An 18,403-nucleotide genomic window follows, 5' to 3' on the forward strand; every position below is an offset into this window, starting at 1 on the left:
GGCTTACGTTGGTACAGGTAACATCCCGATCCCACTGACAAAACACTTTTTCACCTGTCTACGCTCACATCTGCTGACACTGGTCTGGGCAGGAAGACAAGCTAGATTGTCCTGGGCGCTATTGACACTGCCTCTACGACAGGGTGGGATGGGGGCGCCTGACATGCATCTATATGCTCTATGTGCACAAGTCCAGTTCATGCATTTCTGGGCCTACCCCACCCAATATCAGCCACATGTGGCTGTGGAGATGGACTCGGTGGCCCCGCTACCCCTTAGTGTTGCCCTGTTCCAAAGAAATCCGAGGCCGTCGACAGACATAGATTCCGCTAATATGCTGCGCTGGCCGTGGCGAGAGTTACAAAAGCGCGCTACTCTCCCCCTCCTGTATGCACTGGCTATCCCTCTTAGACAAAACCCGATGCTCCCATGCCTAGAGGAAAGCAGGGGAGACATCTCCTTGACCGGAACGGTGTTGGGCACATTTGTGGATTTGTATCCCAATGGCAAGTTCCATGATCTCCAAATTGTGGAAGATGGGCCAGGCCCGTCCTTTAAAGACAAATTCATGTACCACAAATTAAAATCATCTTGCAAAGAGTTTTGGGATAAATTTCCAGATGAACCTCCGCAACTACACGCCTTACAAAACGTTCTAGCAAGAGCATACCCCAAGAAGTTGATATCTCGTTTATACAATTCCATGCAGGAACAAGCCCCTCTTGTAACACCTAACTCTATACCCGCCCCTAACTGAAGAACAATGGTCCTTTTGTTGCAAGCAACTGCTGGAACTCTCCCCCAATTACAAACTCCGGTTAATCCATTACAAATTCTTACATAGATTTTATCGCACCCCTGCTGCTCTCTATCGAATGGGTTTACGAGAAGACGACAAATGCTGGAAGTGTGGTGCGGAGGGAGCCTCCTTTCTCCATGTGGCTTGGAGCTGCCCGTCCCTCTTTACTTACTGGACCGACATATTTGATGCTACTAACCAAATTATTGGCGGAACGGATGGTCCTTCCCCATTGCTGGGACTCCTGGGGTGGGTAGCAAACACGGAGCCTAAACGTTGTAAGTTACATGCGCTATTACTTCTGTATGCTAGACGCCAAGTGGCTATTTGCTGGGGACGTGGAACCCCACCTAAATTTGCGGATAGGCTGTCGGATGTGACGTATGGGCATACCCAACTTGGTACGTATTGGGAATTGATGGCGACTGCCTCCCGCCCGCGTGACATCTGGGAGCGGTTCCTGCAGTGGATGCGCGATAGATCAGATCTACGTCTACGTAGAACCAGATGTTCCCACATAGAAAGATATAACTGCTGAGAGGCCATGTGTTGATCTGAGCTTGCGGAATCACCTACTAAATCTTAGTACCTGCTTGATCAAATGTTTAACGAGATGTGCACACCATCTGCGTTTACCTAGAACTGGTTCTGCCTTGCTGCTGTTTGTCCCGTCTCTTTTCATGCGCCACCATCTGTTTGTGTGTGATATGTTTGTCAGATGCCGCATTTGCCCTGTGAACTTTGCTCTGAGGGCACTATGAACAATGATGTTGTTATACCTGTTGTATTTACAAGATTTGCATCTCTACTGTACTGACTGTTGCCTAGTTTGTTGAGAGGTTTAAAACAAAAATCTCATATCCTTTCACAATATATTGCAGTTGTAATTGATCTGACTATTACCGCAATTGCATATATTGTTTCCTATGATCACTGCTATGTATTGTATCCTAAATCTTCTAATAAACACATTTTTTTAAAAATGTCTTTTATCAGTCAAGCACTAGAAGACTCTTTCCACTCCTCTCCATCTCGTTCCACTTCCTGAAAATCCATGGGACAAAGTAGGATTAGACGTTTCTGGTACTTACGAGTACTTATCCAATGAGAACAAGTATTTCATTTTACTGGTAGACTATTACACTAAATGGCTACACTATTGTTTTTGCAAGGGAGCTACAACTGAAAATGTCATTACGTTTTTGCAGAGTATGTTTGATGTTAAAGGCTTACCTAAAATTATTGTCACAGACAATAGCAGGCATTTTTTTCACAAAATATGTGTTCTTTTCTCAAAAATCATGACATTTGTCATGTCAAGGTTGCTTTGTATTCACCCTCTTCTAATGGTTTAGTTGAGAGAGGGAATATAATCATTAAGGAGAGTATACAAACCACAATCTCTTCGAGGCAGGACCCACTGGTTTTAGTACATGACAAGGGGTGGGTATACAACACCACCCGACACTCAACCACAGGTATTGTACCTTTCACTCTTCTTAGAGGGAGAAAAGTGCATACTCATTTGAACCCCAGTTGGTTGTGTGAGAATGACAGGCAAAGTATTGTTTCTACACATGTCTCCACTCTTCTTAAGGAACATGTAAAAGTTAAACAAGATAATATGAAAGCACGTTTTGATGCTGGCAAACATTCAGTGGATTATCCACTACAAAAGGGAGATTGGGTTCTCATTAAAAACCTGAAGAGGTGGCGAAAAGTTGTTCTAGGTTTTCATCACCGGTAATGGTTATACAAGTGAGTAGAGGTTCAGCTCTCCTTGATAATAAAGGGGTGGTGGAACAAGGGAGCTCTTGTCAAGATTTCCACTTCTAGGCTGATGTTTTCAACAAAAGCACCACCATTAAACCTGAACATAGTGACTGGTCCGACAGGGACCTGGAAGAGGAAGAGAGTTCTAGCTCTGGTTTGGGGCCTGTTATGGTGCAAGCAGATCAACATCAGGTTACTGATCTTAGCAAATCATGTGAGACATCTTGCAGAAGGGCTTCACGGTTTAGGCAGATTCCTTGTAAATTGAGGAATTACTATTTAGAGTAAGTTAGTTTCACTTCATACCTTATTGCTCCATGCACCACTTCCTTGTATGTACAACTGTTATGCTATTTATAAGTTCAGGCTTTAGGTAATTATGCTTTTACCATTTTGTTTATATTTCTCATGCTGTTCCTCCACACATGTTTCCATGTCCCTTCTTGCTATGCTATTGTTCTTCCTTCACCCTTTAAAGAGGGGAGATTTTGTAATGATTGTAATGCTCTATGCTCACTGTCATCTTGTTTATCTTTGGTTTGAGGATCCCCTAGCAACGCCAGTGTTGGATTCTCTGCAGTTGGATGGCTCCGGTGGTGGATGCCTGTTTCTTGGAATAAATCCACTTCAAATCCTGCAAATTTACTGCCTCTTCATTTAACAAAGATCGCTGTAAACGCAAATAAACTCAGACCTGAAACGTTTTTCTGCTTAAATAAATAATTCTTCAATAGAGCTGAGTGACACATTCATCCCCATGACATAAGAACTCCTGGAGGTTTTACCTCTGACCCTTCAGCCTTTTCATACACACCCTGGGCTATTTGCACTGGTGAAGGATCCACCAGCTCCTGTCCCACTTCCTGGAAATGATACTGCACTCCTGTCTAATCTGCACCACTTCGAAATTGACTAAGCGGCCCTTCTGGGTCGTGTCCTACAGCTTTGGCCATGATGTAATGACAATCTGGCCTCCTCCTTTCTTTGAACAATGCGACTTTCTTTAACATTCACCCTTCTCCACCTTCCTTCTTGCTTACTTCTTTCTCTGTTAAGCTTCATATCCTCACTTATCTTTTCACTAAATGCAGTGCTTCCTTGATGCAGTTATTCCTAACATCTCCAACAGCTTTGGACCCCTAATAGACAGGCATCTTCACTCAAGCTTATGTTCTTCTTCACTTGTACCCAATCTACTCTCTCCCATAACCGCGTCTTTTCTTTCAAATTAATGCCATTTTCGATCTACTTTTGATTCCTGCCTTTTGGCATGTCTTCATCTATGTGGTCATCACTCATAATCTCTGCTTCTCATCCCTTATCCTTCATTCCTTATCCTATTTGGGAAGGTCCCATTGCCTCCTACCTCTAACGTACTTGTTTCAATCCATTGTTCATGATACCTCTGTCTTTGCAGGAAAAGTGCGCCCCTTATCACGGCTCGATCCTGGTGTAGTGTGACACATATCTGTATACATCGCGCGGTGTGTCGCGCAATGTATATCCTTTGCTATTCTCGCGCTGTTATGCGTGTTATACATGTTATGGCTTGAAATTGTATTGCACATGCATGGAGGGTCGTTCCACGGTTGGCCAGTGTCACAGTTGGCTTTCCTCTGGAGCGGACGCTTCATGATTGGGTGGAGTTATTATCTATAAATAAACAACGATATTTCTACTGAGAACAGGATTCTGGTTTCATTATCATCCTGCTACATTTGGCGACGATCGGGAACTACTCCACCCGCACCCACGCATAAAATTATCAGATTTTAATCATCCTCCCGGTCCCGAGTTATTCCTACCTTCGTCTGTGCCTGGAAATTATTCCGGTAGGACTGACCTATGTAGGAGAGTAGGGTCTGCAATCCTATGATCACCCCAGATTTTTGCTTTATGCTTCACTGGTTTACGACTTCCCTGGCTGTGGGCCTGCTAATCAGACCCACAGCCTAGCTGTTCTCTCTCTAAATTGACACGTGTACCTTAGGTGCATTTAGCAATTGGTACTGGGCCACCTTATCAGTCCCTGTACCCAGGGCATAGGTGTACCCAGGGCCTACCAGGGGCTGCAGCATGTATTATGCCACCCCTGGCTGGCCATCTAAATCTGACACAACTGGCTGCACGACAGCTGGGGCAAGGTGGTGTAATCACCCTTTGCTTTAGATATAGTATACCTATATCTAACCCTAAAATGGACACATGAATTCCTATCAGTCACTCCTATGGCAGGCCTTAAAAATCCTGGAGGCAGAGTGCTTGGAATAATGTGAGATGGTGCTCTGGCATGAGCTGAGCCCGTCTGCAGCTTGCGGAACCAAGTCCTAATAGCTGTTCTATGATAACGCGTACCATATACTCTTAAGTGCATTATTATCCTCGCGGTTATTTGCTATCTTTGGTATCGCTTTATCAAAAATGTCGAGTAAGGTGTCATATGAATTGGAATACTAACCCCTCGCCAATTCTGGCGACGGGGTTAGCATTCCACCCTTCTAGAGGGACACGACATGTATGTAACTGTGAACCCCGGTTAAAGTTAACTCGAGCCTCAGCATCACAAAATGGATGCTGCCACCACAGATACAAGTCTGACCTCCTGCTGCTGGGAGTCCTTCCAGTGAGGAGAGCTTGGACAAAGGGTTTCCTGTCAGGGGCGGTGCTAGCACCATCCCAGACAGAGTTTTGTGTATCCTAGGTAGGCAGGGCTGAATAGGAAGGTGACTGCAAGTGGCACCCCGGTGCTCACTATGCATCTGCCGGCTTGAACCAGTTCCAGGGGCACACCAGCCCCTGAGCTGGGGAAAGTCCGGACAGGGGAGAGGGGTGTAACCACCCCCCTTCCTGGTCCCACCCATGGGCAGGACCTTGTCGCGTGCCAGCCCCTTTCTTTAGAATAAAGGTAGGAGGAGGGACCCTTCCAAATTAGATCATCTTTGAATCCTGAAACTACTTTCTACGAAAGGAACTCAAGACTTCTTCTCAAGATTTCTCCCTTGTGACTAAGGAGTAGTCACCCTGCATCAGCAGGCACCAACTAAGTATCTTGCGGTTTGCTGCACGTCCTTCCTCCGGAACCAGACCGCCAGCACGACGAGACCCGGACTCCCTGCCCTCTCTGACCTCTACCTGCCTCTACAGCACAGCTGAGAACCGTGGGTGCGAAGAGACCAGAGGACCCGGCGACCATCAGAACCAGCATGACACTGATCCAGCATGACCGCCGAGGGACCCTCGAGTGGGTGCACTGGGGTAAGAGAAGCCCCAACCCCAAGCAGCACGAGCACCGAAGACCAGCCCCCCAGCATCCACCAGATCTGCGTGGGGCCCTTTTGCTTCTGCGTTGCTGGCCACATTGTCCGGTCACTTGCCCGTTGGCTAGTGACCCTCCAGACGACGTCCTACGTTTGTTTCACCGCTTGTCTAGCTCCTCTAGACTAGCCCTTGTCTCCTCTTGAAGGGAACTTCCTGGGACCCTCCTGGTCCACTCCAGACGCCATTTTGTGTCGCCATGTGGGCTTGCCGTAGCCAAGGCTTGTTGCCTCCTTCAACGGATCCAGCATCGCCAGCAGCAGACATCCGACGTGGGACAGCTCGCAGACCTCCAGCCTGGTCGACATCAGCGCCCTGGTCCGAGCAGCAGCAGAATCCAGTGTCACCTCTTCGCCTGGCTGAGTGACCTTGTCCGGTGCCATCCTGGTGCCCACCTAATCACTGGCTAGTGATTCAGAACTCGGTCCCCTCTGCTTACAGGTACTCTTCACTGATCCAGTCCTTGGATCAGCCCGGAACATCTTCACTGGTCGCCTGCCAGCAACTTCCACTTCAGGCTCCTGGTTCGTCAACGAGGATCCCCGACGACACTCGAACGCTATGCAGCCGCAGCCCCTGGGCTAGGTAAACCGAGTACCACGGTGCTCCAGCGTAGATCCACTCTCTAAGTGTCTAGATCCACTTTCGTTTTTGACCTACCTAGTCGGGTTCGCCCGAGAACACTAACTTTGCATTTGCTAGCATCCATAGACTTTGTCCCGCATTGCGCGTGAGAGTTTCCACTCTGCACACGGCGCCCATAGGCCTCCTACTTCTAATCTAAGGGTTCAGCATTGTAAGCCTAGCGATTCTAAAGTCTCTGAGAACTGTTACTTACCTGCTAGTGATTCGCATTCCACTTCCATAGAATATGGTTTTTCGTGCCCCTCGGGCATTTGCGTAAATTGTCCGACTTTCAGTATTTCTTTAAGAGCTTTGTATTGTGCTTAGCACCCTGTCCTCATAAAGAGTCCAGGGTTGTTGTGTTATAAATAAATATCCTTTTATTTTCATAACAACTTGTGTGGTGTCCTTTCACTTGGTGTTCAAGGGGTATATGTGATGGTATGACAGCTGGCTTAACACGCCCTTTAGAGTTTAGCCTAAAGACTGCTCTTGTCCATGCTACTAGGATAGCTGGTCTATAAGGTTGACTTACAACCAATCATCAATAAGGGTCGTTTGGACTGATACATAGTGATCACTAGAATAGTGAGCACTGCATATCAGGCCAACTTCTCACAACCTATCTTCGTCGATTCATTTCCTCGGAGGAGGTATGTACTGATTATAACGTGAAGCGTAATTGGTAAGCCACAGGCTTTTCATTGGCTTTCGAATTTAAAAGGCGTGTCTGGAGACTCTCTCTCATTTAACTGGATGATTGACTGTTAATTATGGGATCTCCTTCACGATTGGCTCGTGACATTTGCCAGTAACTAAATTAAAGTTACCTTCTCTTCGGATGACAGCGATTCACCGAGAGAATATTTGTTATATTAGTGCATCGTTACAGCGATGCGCACGCATAATGAAATTGGAAGCTTGCCTAAGTGAAATTGTTTCATGAATTACAAGCGTGTCATCACAGCGATACACACGCTTTCTTACAGATTAAATAAATTATCGGAAGTTTATGTGAAAATATTCACCGATTACAAGCGTATCGTCACAGCGATGCGCACGCTTTCCTACAGATCAATTAATTAATTTTCGTCAAACATACTACTACAGCGATACGCACGCTCCTACCTGAATAGAATTACCATAGGTGAAAGGTTTATTTACAGTAATTCACATGTTTTCTGTGATTAATTCATATTTTAATGTATTAGTATATCGATATACATTTTATGCTTGATTTATTGAATTGTCTTATTTAATATTTTGAGTATTAGTCACAACAACGAGCACGCTTCAGTATTTTGGATTTATATTAATTGTGATTCATTTTATATGAATTAAAGATACATTTGATGGTAATAGTATTTTAGCGAAAATCTTTAAAATAATTTGTGGTGAATTTCTTTCATTCTTGATTCAATAGATTGGATGATAATCAAATGTCAAATATAGGTTATCTATTTTTCGCAAATTCATAAAGAGATTTCCTTAAATATTATTAATTGTTCACAATTAATTTTATTTTTCAACAAAAAAGACATTTTATTGTCTAAATACTGTATACTATGGCAAACAATCAATGGCAACAACTGACTCAACCACCTACTTTCTAAGTAAACCAGGTACACCAAATATTTTATGGCCCGAGTGGTTTGGCCTCTTCGAGAATCATCTTGTTGCAATTGATGCCACAGAATATACTGCTGAACGTAAATTTGCAATTCTTTTTGGGTGTTTAGGTCAAGCTGCCCAAAGAATATTTAAAAGCGTTGCTCCAATTACTCCTCCAGCACAGGTTGAGGGTGGTGACAACCAATGGGATGTTTATATTGAAGCTATTACCAGATTAAATAAACAGTTTTGTGATGAACCGAACATTATGTTAGAACGTCATAATTTTTATTCAAGGAAACAAAAGTAAGATGAAAAGTTGGAAGAGTATATTTCGGCTCCTATAGTGTTAGCTATTACATGTGACTTTGGACCATTACCTGACAAATTTATCAGAGACCAGTTTGTTTTTAACTGCGCGCCAAGAAAAATTCAACAAAGAATACTAGGATGTAAAAACCCATCTTTGAGCGAAGTAATTGACCTTGCATTAAGTATTGAACGGTCTACTTTGACAAGTAAAGTAGTAATGGATCCTCCTAAATCTGGAATAAATGTGGTAGACACTTCTGAGTTCGATCAAGATAAATCCATATGCGCAATTAATTCAAAAGGCAAAAGCCATCTACATCTACTTTTAAAAATACTCAAAAGAAACAATTCTCAACAATGTTCTGTTACAGATGTGGATAGAAGAATCATTTGGGAAATGCTCCAAACTGTCCAGCACTTAGAAGAGGTGTACAATTTGTAAAAGAATAGGACACTTTCAAGGAGTGTGTAGAAATGCAAGGAAACCACCAAATGTAAATTTCATTGAACATGATGTTCAAACATAGTGAATGATTTACCTGTGTCCACCATTGAATGTTTTAATTTCCAAGCGTCCAAGATATTATTTCTGAGTTTAAACCTGTTTTTAGTGATGCAGTAGGAAGTGTAAAAGGTTTCAAACACAAAATAAGGTTGATTCCAGGAGCTCAACCAATCACTCATAAAGTCCGGTCAGTTCCGTTGAGTGTTAGGTCAGAGTTAAAGAAAACATTGAAAAACCTATGTGACCAGTGTATCATAGAAGCTATAGATTCATCTCAGTGGGTGGCTCCAATTGTAGTCGCGCGCAAAAAGACAGGAGAGATTAGGCTTTGTGCGGATTTACGTTCTTTAAATAAGAACATTATCGTCGACTGTCACCCACTTCCTAGGATACACGAACTTCTTGCAAACATAGGTGAGGCTAGGTGGTTTTCGCTGATTGACCTGAAATCAGCGTACCATCAAGTCCTGTTATCAAAAGAGTCCCTAGAACTAACATCATTTATCACTCCTTTCGGAGCTTTTACATTTTTACATCTTCCCTTTGGCTTAGCTTCAGCCGGAAGCGTTTTTCAGAAGCTTATGGACCTTTTGTTTCAAGATGTTGTTTAATTTTTGCAAAGTCATTACAGGAAAACAATAGTATTCTCAGACGAGTACTTTCAATTTTAATGTCTAGGAATATGACTGTTTGTGGTGACAAATGTAGGTTTGCTGTTAATAAAATTGAATACTTCGGTCACACGGTTTCACATGAAGGCATTACCCCAAAATTCTCTGTGATTAGAGCTATTGAGGATGCTAAACATCCCACAGATAAGGATGCTTTAGGTCTTTCCTTAGTTTAGTGGAATACTACGCTAGGTTCGTTCCTTGCTATTCTCAGTTAGTTGAACTTTTACGTTCACTTTTGAGGAAAGGTTCCAGTTTTGTATGGTCAAGTGAACTGGAAAAAACTTTTTGTGAAGTTAAAGAGATGATTGTATCTGCAAAGGCGATGCATGCTTTTAGAGAGGATGCCTTTTCTCTTATTACTGTGGATGCTAGCATGTACGGACTTGGTGCTGTCCTTACCCAGAATGTTGGAGGTCATGAGCAAACTGTGGCATTTGCTTCTAGGTCCCTAAAATCGTTTGAACAAAGATACAGTACTATAGAGAGAGAGGCATTCGCGTGTACATGGGCAATGCACAAGTTCAAGATGTACATTCGGGGTAGAAAATTTGAATTAGTCACTGATCATAAGCCGTTAATTTATATTTTTAACAAAAAAAATTCGGCTTGTATGTCTGCAAGACTTATGAGACTAGTTTCAAAATTGCAAGAATTCAACTTTGTAGTGAAGCATATTCGAGGAGGTAAAAACTTTCGAGCTAACTGTTTGTCAAGGTTATCTATGTCTAAGGACGATGAGGGGGATGTTTTGGTGGAGGATGTAGAATGCGTCACTCTAGTAGACGCAGTAAGTGAAGTGAGTAATGTTATTTCAGAAGTAGAATGGAAATCTGCTACATTGGATGATAATGTTTTACAAAAGGTTATTGATTACTCTACTCACTACTGGCCTGAACCAAGAGGGTTGAATGGAGGTTTGCGTAGATTTGCACAGATAGCAGAAGAACTTTCTGTGGAGAATGGAATAGTTCATAGAGGAGATACATTTGTCCCTCCCTTCAAAATTCGTAATGCAATAATTAACCAGGCTCACCAAGGTCATTTAGGGGTGACCAAAACGATTATGAAAATTAAGCAACATTACTGGTGGCCTGCAATAGATAACCAAGTCAGAAATTTGATTGATTCTTGTCCCGAATGTCTGATGTCAGACAAGCATTGGCGCACGGTAAAGGTGCCTTTACATCCGACTGAGTTTCCTGATTCAGCTTGGGAAAAAGTTGGGATTGATTTTTCTGGTCTGTATTCCATCCTGAATAAAGAGAATAAGTATGTGATTCTATTAATTGATTATTTTTCTAAATGGATGTATTTTGAATTTATGAAATCTCCCGATTCAGATTCCATAATCTCTTTCCTAAAAAGGATTTTGGATTTGGAAGGCGCTCCGAAGGTGATTGTGACAGATAATGGGACACATTTCGTTTCGGAGAAGATATGAAAGTTTTTGAATGATTTTGACATTTAACAGTTGAAAGTAGCATTGTATTCCAATTTGTCAAATGGTCTTGTAGAGAGGGGGAACAAAGTAATTAAGGAAGGTGTTCAGACAGCTGTGTCATGTAATCTTGATGTTGAGGATTTTATCAAACAAAAGGTGTGGCATTACAACACTTCTCCACATTGTGTTACAGGAGTGTCTCCATTTTCTTTGTTGAGGGGCAGAGATAGTCATTAATCATTATTCCCCGCTTGGTTACATCATGAAACCAACAGATCTAAAATTGATTTAGATACCATTCGGAGGATAGTAGAGAACAAACAGAAACAAATGAAATCACATTTCGATAAAACATGAATTGTAATTCGAATTATATTTTTGTAGGGGATTGGGTTTTAATTAAGAACACTGAGAAGGTCCGAAAAGGACAATCTAAATTTTTCGAACCAATCCAGGTATTGAAAGTCAGTAAGGGTGCTGCATTTATGGGGAAGAAAGGTTGGTGGAATAAACAACACTTGGTGAAAGTAACTCGTCAACAGTTGAAATCATTAGAAAAAAACATCAAAATGATTCCAGGGATGGGTTGGATTGGAGTTTTTGGTTGAGTGAATCAAATGGTAAATGCTATCCTCCTTGTTCTCAAACTTTACCTGCTCATTCAAGTAATCAACAATTTACTAAAGGGTGTAGTGATTGTTCAAATGTTACACATGAACAAAGATTTTCTTCTTTCGGCAGAACGATTAGAGTACCTAAATAATTCAATGAATTTGTTAGATTTTAATATATTTTTTTTCTTTCTTTCTTCTTTTCTGTTTTTTTGGTTGTTGTTATAAGGGGGAAGGTGGTGTAGTGTGATGCATATCTGTATACATCGTGCGGAGTGTCGCGCGATCTATATCCTTTGTTATGTTTGCGCTGTTGCGCGTGTTATACATGTTATGGCTTGAAATTGTATTGCCCGTGCATGGAGGGTCGTTCCACGGTTGGCCAGTGTCACAGTTGGCTTTCCTGTGGAGCGGGGGCTTTACGATCAGGTGGAGTTATTATCTACAAATAAACTACGATATTTCTACTGAGAACAGGATTCTGGTTTCATTATCATCCTGATACACCTGGATCCTCAAAATGAATATGGATTTTTGACCAACTCAACCTTTGAGAAATGAGGGCTCGGACATGTATTACAATACAGATGGAGTGAAGCATCAAAATGCTCAGAGTTATCCTGGTCAGTGTCAGCCTAAAGTAGGCGAGGAAAAGTGCCTGCCCATTTCTTCCCATAAACCTCTGGATTTCTAAATGTAAACAAACCTTGAAAGCTTGATCAAAAAAATGCTTCCTTGCAAAAACACAGCAGATAATAAACTGGGTTGGATGTATGGTTCAAATGGAGATTATATCAGGACGAGACAGTGGCAAAGGAGGCAGAGTAGAATGTTTATTATTCCATTGGTAGACAGCAGCAGTTGCTGCAGCAACATAGTGCAACAATGGTAGGCTAGGTTCTCACCAGAGAAATGGATCAGTCAAGAATGGTGAATTATACAAATTCAAAATCATCTAGAGCAGTAAATATATTTTTAATGCAAAACACTGAGAGCTAAAGGATTGGAATGTCATATCTCCGTCCTGAAGTGCAACAAGCTGCCCGCCATGTTCATCTCATAGTCTTCATCGAATCTCTCGTTCTGTGCTACAGTGAAGTGGTTCTTCCAGTCCCCTGTAATCCCTGTGTAGATAGAAAGAAATTGCCACTTTTGTATAGATTGGGAGTTTCATATGCAACAAATAGAGTACATTTGCCCTTCTTCATTATTTATGCATGTTGTGACAAAGGTGGAACAGAGCTGGAAACAAACTTTCTCTGGATTCCATTAAGGTTTTCAAACACAGAGGTGAAAACTTTCGGATTATCTATGTGCCTCACTCCATTTGTAACCACTGAGGACAGGTGAGGCTTCAATCCGCAGGGGAGACATGATGCATAATTGCAAGAGAAGCAGGGAATCTACTCTGCTCAACACAGTTCGATATGAAATATGATTACATCCCTTGGTATCCAAACCAGAGGTCAAAGTGCAAGGGATCTGAGGGCAACGGTGTCCCCATACTTTTTTAATTTAAGAAAAACAGTTCCCCTACTTTATGAGCAAACACAATCGTCCTAGACGGTTAATTTCGAAACTTGAAATGCTTCAGCTGAAGTGTCAGGCAGGGAGACTCTAGTGTGGTGAAACTGAGGGAGAGGCAGATGGCTAAACAAGCCTTCTGGCCAGGGTACCTGCTTGCCTGAAAGAAATATAAATGTGCACAACTGGTTAATGTACAACTGTAAAGTGCGCTTTGAAGCCAGTGTAGGCTTTGATTGATGGAATCACTTGAAGTTTTATGATGATTCAGATGTATTCTTTTGAGTGGTATTGCAACAGAGTTACAAAATGAGCTGTGAAGTGTGAACTTGTAATGGACAGTTACACAAAACAATCACTACAATTGATGGAGTAAGTATTCGCCCGTAATGCAACTTGCTTGTATTCAGTCCTCTCGACATAATGTTAATGTACTAATCAACATGTTTGTCCTATTAATATTGCAATACATGACACCTAAGTGAAGCTTGCATATGTGCTTTTACTAACGATAATCCGCTTGCATTAATATGGCCACTGCTACGCAAAATTTCTTATTGCGCATGCATCTGTCACACTCACGTGACAGGACGTACTCTCTGCTTTTGGAGGTAATCTTTTGCTTCTGCGCACTAGAACTAAGATGGCTGCTCTGTGTCCTCACATGCAAGAAGCCTGCATTGCTGCTTTTGCTAAGCTGTTTATTCTGCTTAAATCTAACGCAATAGTTAAATATAAAGTAATGGGAATAGAGTAGAGATAAGTGGTATACAGTGCATTCATTTATTCTGTGTTCTAAAACTGTTTCTTTCTATTTTTTCAAGTAAGGATAATCTTGGACCTGGGATGTGCTATTACTCCATCTTGAAAATCTACACTGCGCATGTCAAACTCCAGAAGGAGATTAAGTCATTCATCATTGAACCACAGCCAAGCTTACAGTACACTAGAAGATGTGCCTGGGAGTGTGAACTTTCAACCCCAGGAGAGGAAGCTGGACTGTACAATATTGAACGCTATTGTTACTGATTGATACATTCATGCCGGGTGGAATAAAAGTGCATGGGAAAATAAAGTTATGGGCGGGAACGTTAATTTTAATATCATCACGAAAAGTTTCACTTTGGTATGGCGTGATGACCTCTCCTCTCTTCTTGTCCAATCAAAATTGGGGATCCTTACACTTGCAATATTGGAGGGTGATACACTGACCTGGAAAATAGTATAACTATGGTAGGCTTAGTTAGTTAATTTGTCAGACTTGTCCGAATAGCTGACCTGTCACTGACCCAACGCACTCAATAGGTGATCGATAGCAGAGGTTCTGACGGAGCCCTCTGTCAGAAGGTTCGAAACCCAGAGCGGGGTTTGAGAGCTGAAGTGCTGGCGAAGCACTTTGTCGGAGAAATTGATAACTCTTACTCTGGCTGTTAGCTGCAGAGAGGGAGTAACGCAGGCGTTGCAACTTTAACTGCGGGTGCTGGTCTTAGCCCTTGGTGGTCCTGTCCTGATCCAATTTGGCTTTACCTGTCCTGATTCTGATCCACACCTGCTTGCCTTTATGGTGCCTGCACTTTCGGGGTGTTGTCCTTTAAACTGACCGGTGCCAGGGTTAGTTCTTCACACCATTCTAGGTAAATATTCAATGTGGGTATGTCATTGTATTGTTTCCTTCTCTCTTCCCACCCTAATGTCAAATGCGTAAAGACTGCTTTATAAAAACTCTGCATATTTTCATTCTAATCGTTATTTTCCTAATTGAGAATTTTCTATTGTTCAATGCTTGGATTAAGAAATTTTAAAGATTTTAGATAAAGAGTTTAAACCTTTCCCGAGTTGTGGTTATTATATGAGTGCAAATGTTATTATTCTACCTATTATTCTAACTCCTTTGATCCCTTAGGACTTTAGGTACCGATGACGAGGATTGGTAAGTCAATGGTATAGGTCCTAAATGAAATTTATAAATCACTGATTAGAGTAAGTGCACAGGTTACCTGATTAAATCTCACCATATGTTGTTTATGGGCCCAGGTGAGTATGGTAATCTGAGTCGGGTGACCTGCGCACTCTATCACAATCTATAGTTTGGAAGGATTTTTTATCTTAAACTTTTATGAACATTTTGTAGCAGCCCATCTTTTACTGCGTGTAAGTCAAGTAAAAAAAAAAATTAATTACATAATCACTGCACTTTTTGTCATTGACTAGGGCCTCATTGCACTAAAAGTACAAACGTTACTATTCTCCACTGCACCAACCTTGATCTATGGTTATACACACATACCTCTGCAGTGCATTAAATAATACAGATTTCATAAAGTATAAAAGTGTGTTTCCCACTGAATAGCTTGCATTTATTTTTCATTTAACCATAGTTACCTAAAGGTAAAGGACCTAAAAAAGTTGCATAATATTTTTAGCCACACCTTTGACCCCGCCCCCATGCTCACTGGCCCCGCCCTCATTACATGTATCATCACAGTTCCCATACTTTTTTTAATGCATTTCAACTCCTGATCCAAACTGTTTCTCTTTAGATCTAATGAATGGCGGCATGGAGGTGATGTGTGCATGCATATCCTGGAAGGCGTGTTTTCTGGTTTGAAGTCTACATACATAAATGGAAGGCTTTATTTTAACAATGTCTCCATGACCTGGCATACCAAAGGAAGCATTACTGTGTAATATATCAAGAAGAATGAACAGTCAGCAGTGAGTAAGCAAGAAGGGGGCCTTACTCTCTGCTCTGAATGATGAGGACATGAGGTGGTCGATAAAAGACAGGTACCTTTTCTCGTGAAATTGGACTCCTGCTGATCCATCCAACATTGTGGAATGGTCATATAGTTGGTCATCAAGTTATCCTTCATTTCCTTGAAAGTTGTGTGGTGATTGATCCTTTCCAAAATCTCTTCTCCCAACTCCTTCTCCATGAACTTCATGATCTTCCGGATTTCCCGCTTTGGGTCCTGAAAGCGAGAGAGAAGGGGGAGACACCAGATTAACATACACCAATAAAAGAGTACAGTGATATATGAAGTGGAGGTTTTACAAGCAGGATTATTCATTGTGGTTTTGGTTCCTTTGGCTTCTCACCTCCTTCATATCTTCATAGAACAGGTACAGGATGTGGTGGTCCTTTCTCTTCTCCCACCAGCCCAAGACGTGTTCATACCAGGAGCCGTGTGCAACTGACAAAAGGAATAGACATGAGAAACAACACACATCAACCTTCAGCTTCCCTCCAAACCCACAAGGGACATCTCCCAGCCTTGTTCCATGGCCAACCTTCTTTAGAAGACAAAACACATGAACACATTTCAGTCAAGAAGGATTATTGACCTACAGCGGCTTGGGGTTCAAATGCCTCTCCCCACTGAGGAATCTCTGCATCTGGAAAACTAGGTTGGGAATCCTTGTGAAGCCCTTTGTTTAGCGTGAAACTAGCTAATAATCAGGGGAACACTGTATATGGTCAATGATAATACTACATTAAGTAATTGATTGGAGGGGTAACTGGTTTTTGAGATTAGAGGTGGACTGTTACTTCATTGTGATGTAGTGTTTCTACATTTGTAGTGTGGCGTGACTGAGCAAAATACTCAACTCACTATCCTCACAAACCCAGCTCCCCCGGGTGCAGTATTCTAGCTAGTCACCGTCAATGGCTGAAGCTTGTTATTTACGGTAATATTGTAGTGCATACATATTGTTAGTATTAACAATCTTGTCTTTCCCAGATGTTTTGAGCCACTTCACACTTTCCCTACCTGTTTGGGCTTATTATAATAAGGTGCTAGCGACATTTCTGAAACTATCTAATTTAATTCCTGAGTGCTGACTGCCCCGGGCCTTATTGGTATCTTTATTGGAATGCATAGGTAGGCATTACTGAAGCCTGCCCTGGAGCATAGAAAAGGGAGGGGTTTACGCACACCAATTCGTAGAAGCTAGGACTGCAAAAAAGGACAATCTACAATCCGCATTGTTGGGTTGGTAAATGTAGCTTTGATGGAAGCAGATGCACTTCCCGGCACAGTCTAAAAGTAATTTCTCTGCTGCAGTTACCTTAAAGTCAATACAAGTACCTTCCACAGTGCCAGTGGCTGTTTGAAATGAGCCTCACTGATGTGAAGCTAATGTACCATTACAAGCTGTGCCAACTAGACATCCACCCAACTTCCCAGCTCCATTCCAAATACAAGTGCTGTTGCTGAGCAGAACTGGGTTTTGGTTATCAATGAGGCTTGGGGATGGTTTCTACAGATGATCAAATTCCTCTGAGGTGCAGGCCGTGGACAGGCATTAGCATTGTGCTACAAGCACTGTATCATTGTAGGAAATAACTGTGTGTGTTTGGTACTATTAGTACTTTGCTATTAGAGCAATGAAACTGTGTACTTCCTCCAGTGGCATAAAAGAGAGTGAGGCCACTAGGCACAAATAGGGCAAGACAATAGGAAATAGGCAGCAAGGCATCTGTAGTAAGGGAATGGAGAGACATTCTACCTTCCACTGTCCAAAGACCTATAAGTGGATACGGCTATATACATTGTAATTGATCACTTCGAATGTCTTTCCGTGTTTTAGCCAACAATAGGCACCATCAGGAGGCTGCAAACACTTACCTTTTCCAGTCATGTATTTTTCCAGAAACTCGACCCATCTCCCAGGATCTGGATACATCAGAGACATCTTATGGAAGTGGTAATAGGAAACTGCCAGGTCCTTTGCATTTCGTGCAACATAGATAATGTGCAGGAAGCAGGAAAAGAAGAGGTGTGTAATGTAACTGCAAATTGTTATAAACTGACACTTCGCGGAGGTGCACACATATCAGAGGCCCTTCAGTAGGAAGCCCATACCTGAAGTCCTTCCAGCTGCAGAGGCGGCGGTTTGGTATCGCCTCGCCTGCTATACTTATCGCAATCTCCCAAGTTACACTTAGTGGTTACATCCTCACATTACAATCCCCACTTATTTCTATTACCCCAGGGCTTGATACCTTGCAATTGTTCTTCCAGAAGCTTTTGGGAAGCAGCTTGACGGGCACGTGGGTTTTAATGATCCTGGGAGATTGGGAATTGACGAGGACCTCTATTCCTGCGAACGGTAAGCAACAAAGTACAAAATAGGTTAGTGTGTTAATGTGCTTGCTACAGGATCTTGAGTTATATTCAAGTTGCATGTTTTAGCTTTGATTAAAACGAA

General features: G+C 42.2%; 1 protein-coding gene across 1 annotated transcript; it reads right to left on the reverse strand.

Annotated features, from left to right (window-relative positions):
• Positions 1-12,489: 12,489 nt before the first annotated feature.
• LOC147706705 (sulfotransferase 1C1-like) lies at positions 12,490-17,926 on the reverse strand. The gene is made up of 4 exons (XM_086925115.1): positions 17,821-17,926; positions 16,289-16,383; positions 15,981-16,161; positions 12,490-12,789 (listed from the first exon to the last, which is right to left on the reverse strand). The coding sequence occupies exons 1-4, from the start codon at positions 17,885-17,887 to the stop codon at positions 12,677-12,679; spliced, it is 456 nt and encodes a 151-aa protein (XP_086781241.1). The 5' UTR covers positions 17,888-17,926; the 3' UTR covers positions 12,490-12,676.
• Positions 17,927-18,403: the final 477 nt, after the last annotated feature.

This window comes from Lissotriton vulgaris, chromosome 6, assembly GCF_964263255.1.
Source record: "Lissotriton vulgaris chromosome 6, aLisVul1.2, whole genome shotgun sequence".
NCBI classification, from domain to species: domain Eukaryota; kingdom Metazoa; phylum Chordata; class Amphibia; order Caudata; family Salamandridae; genus Lissotriton; species Lissotriton vulgaris.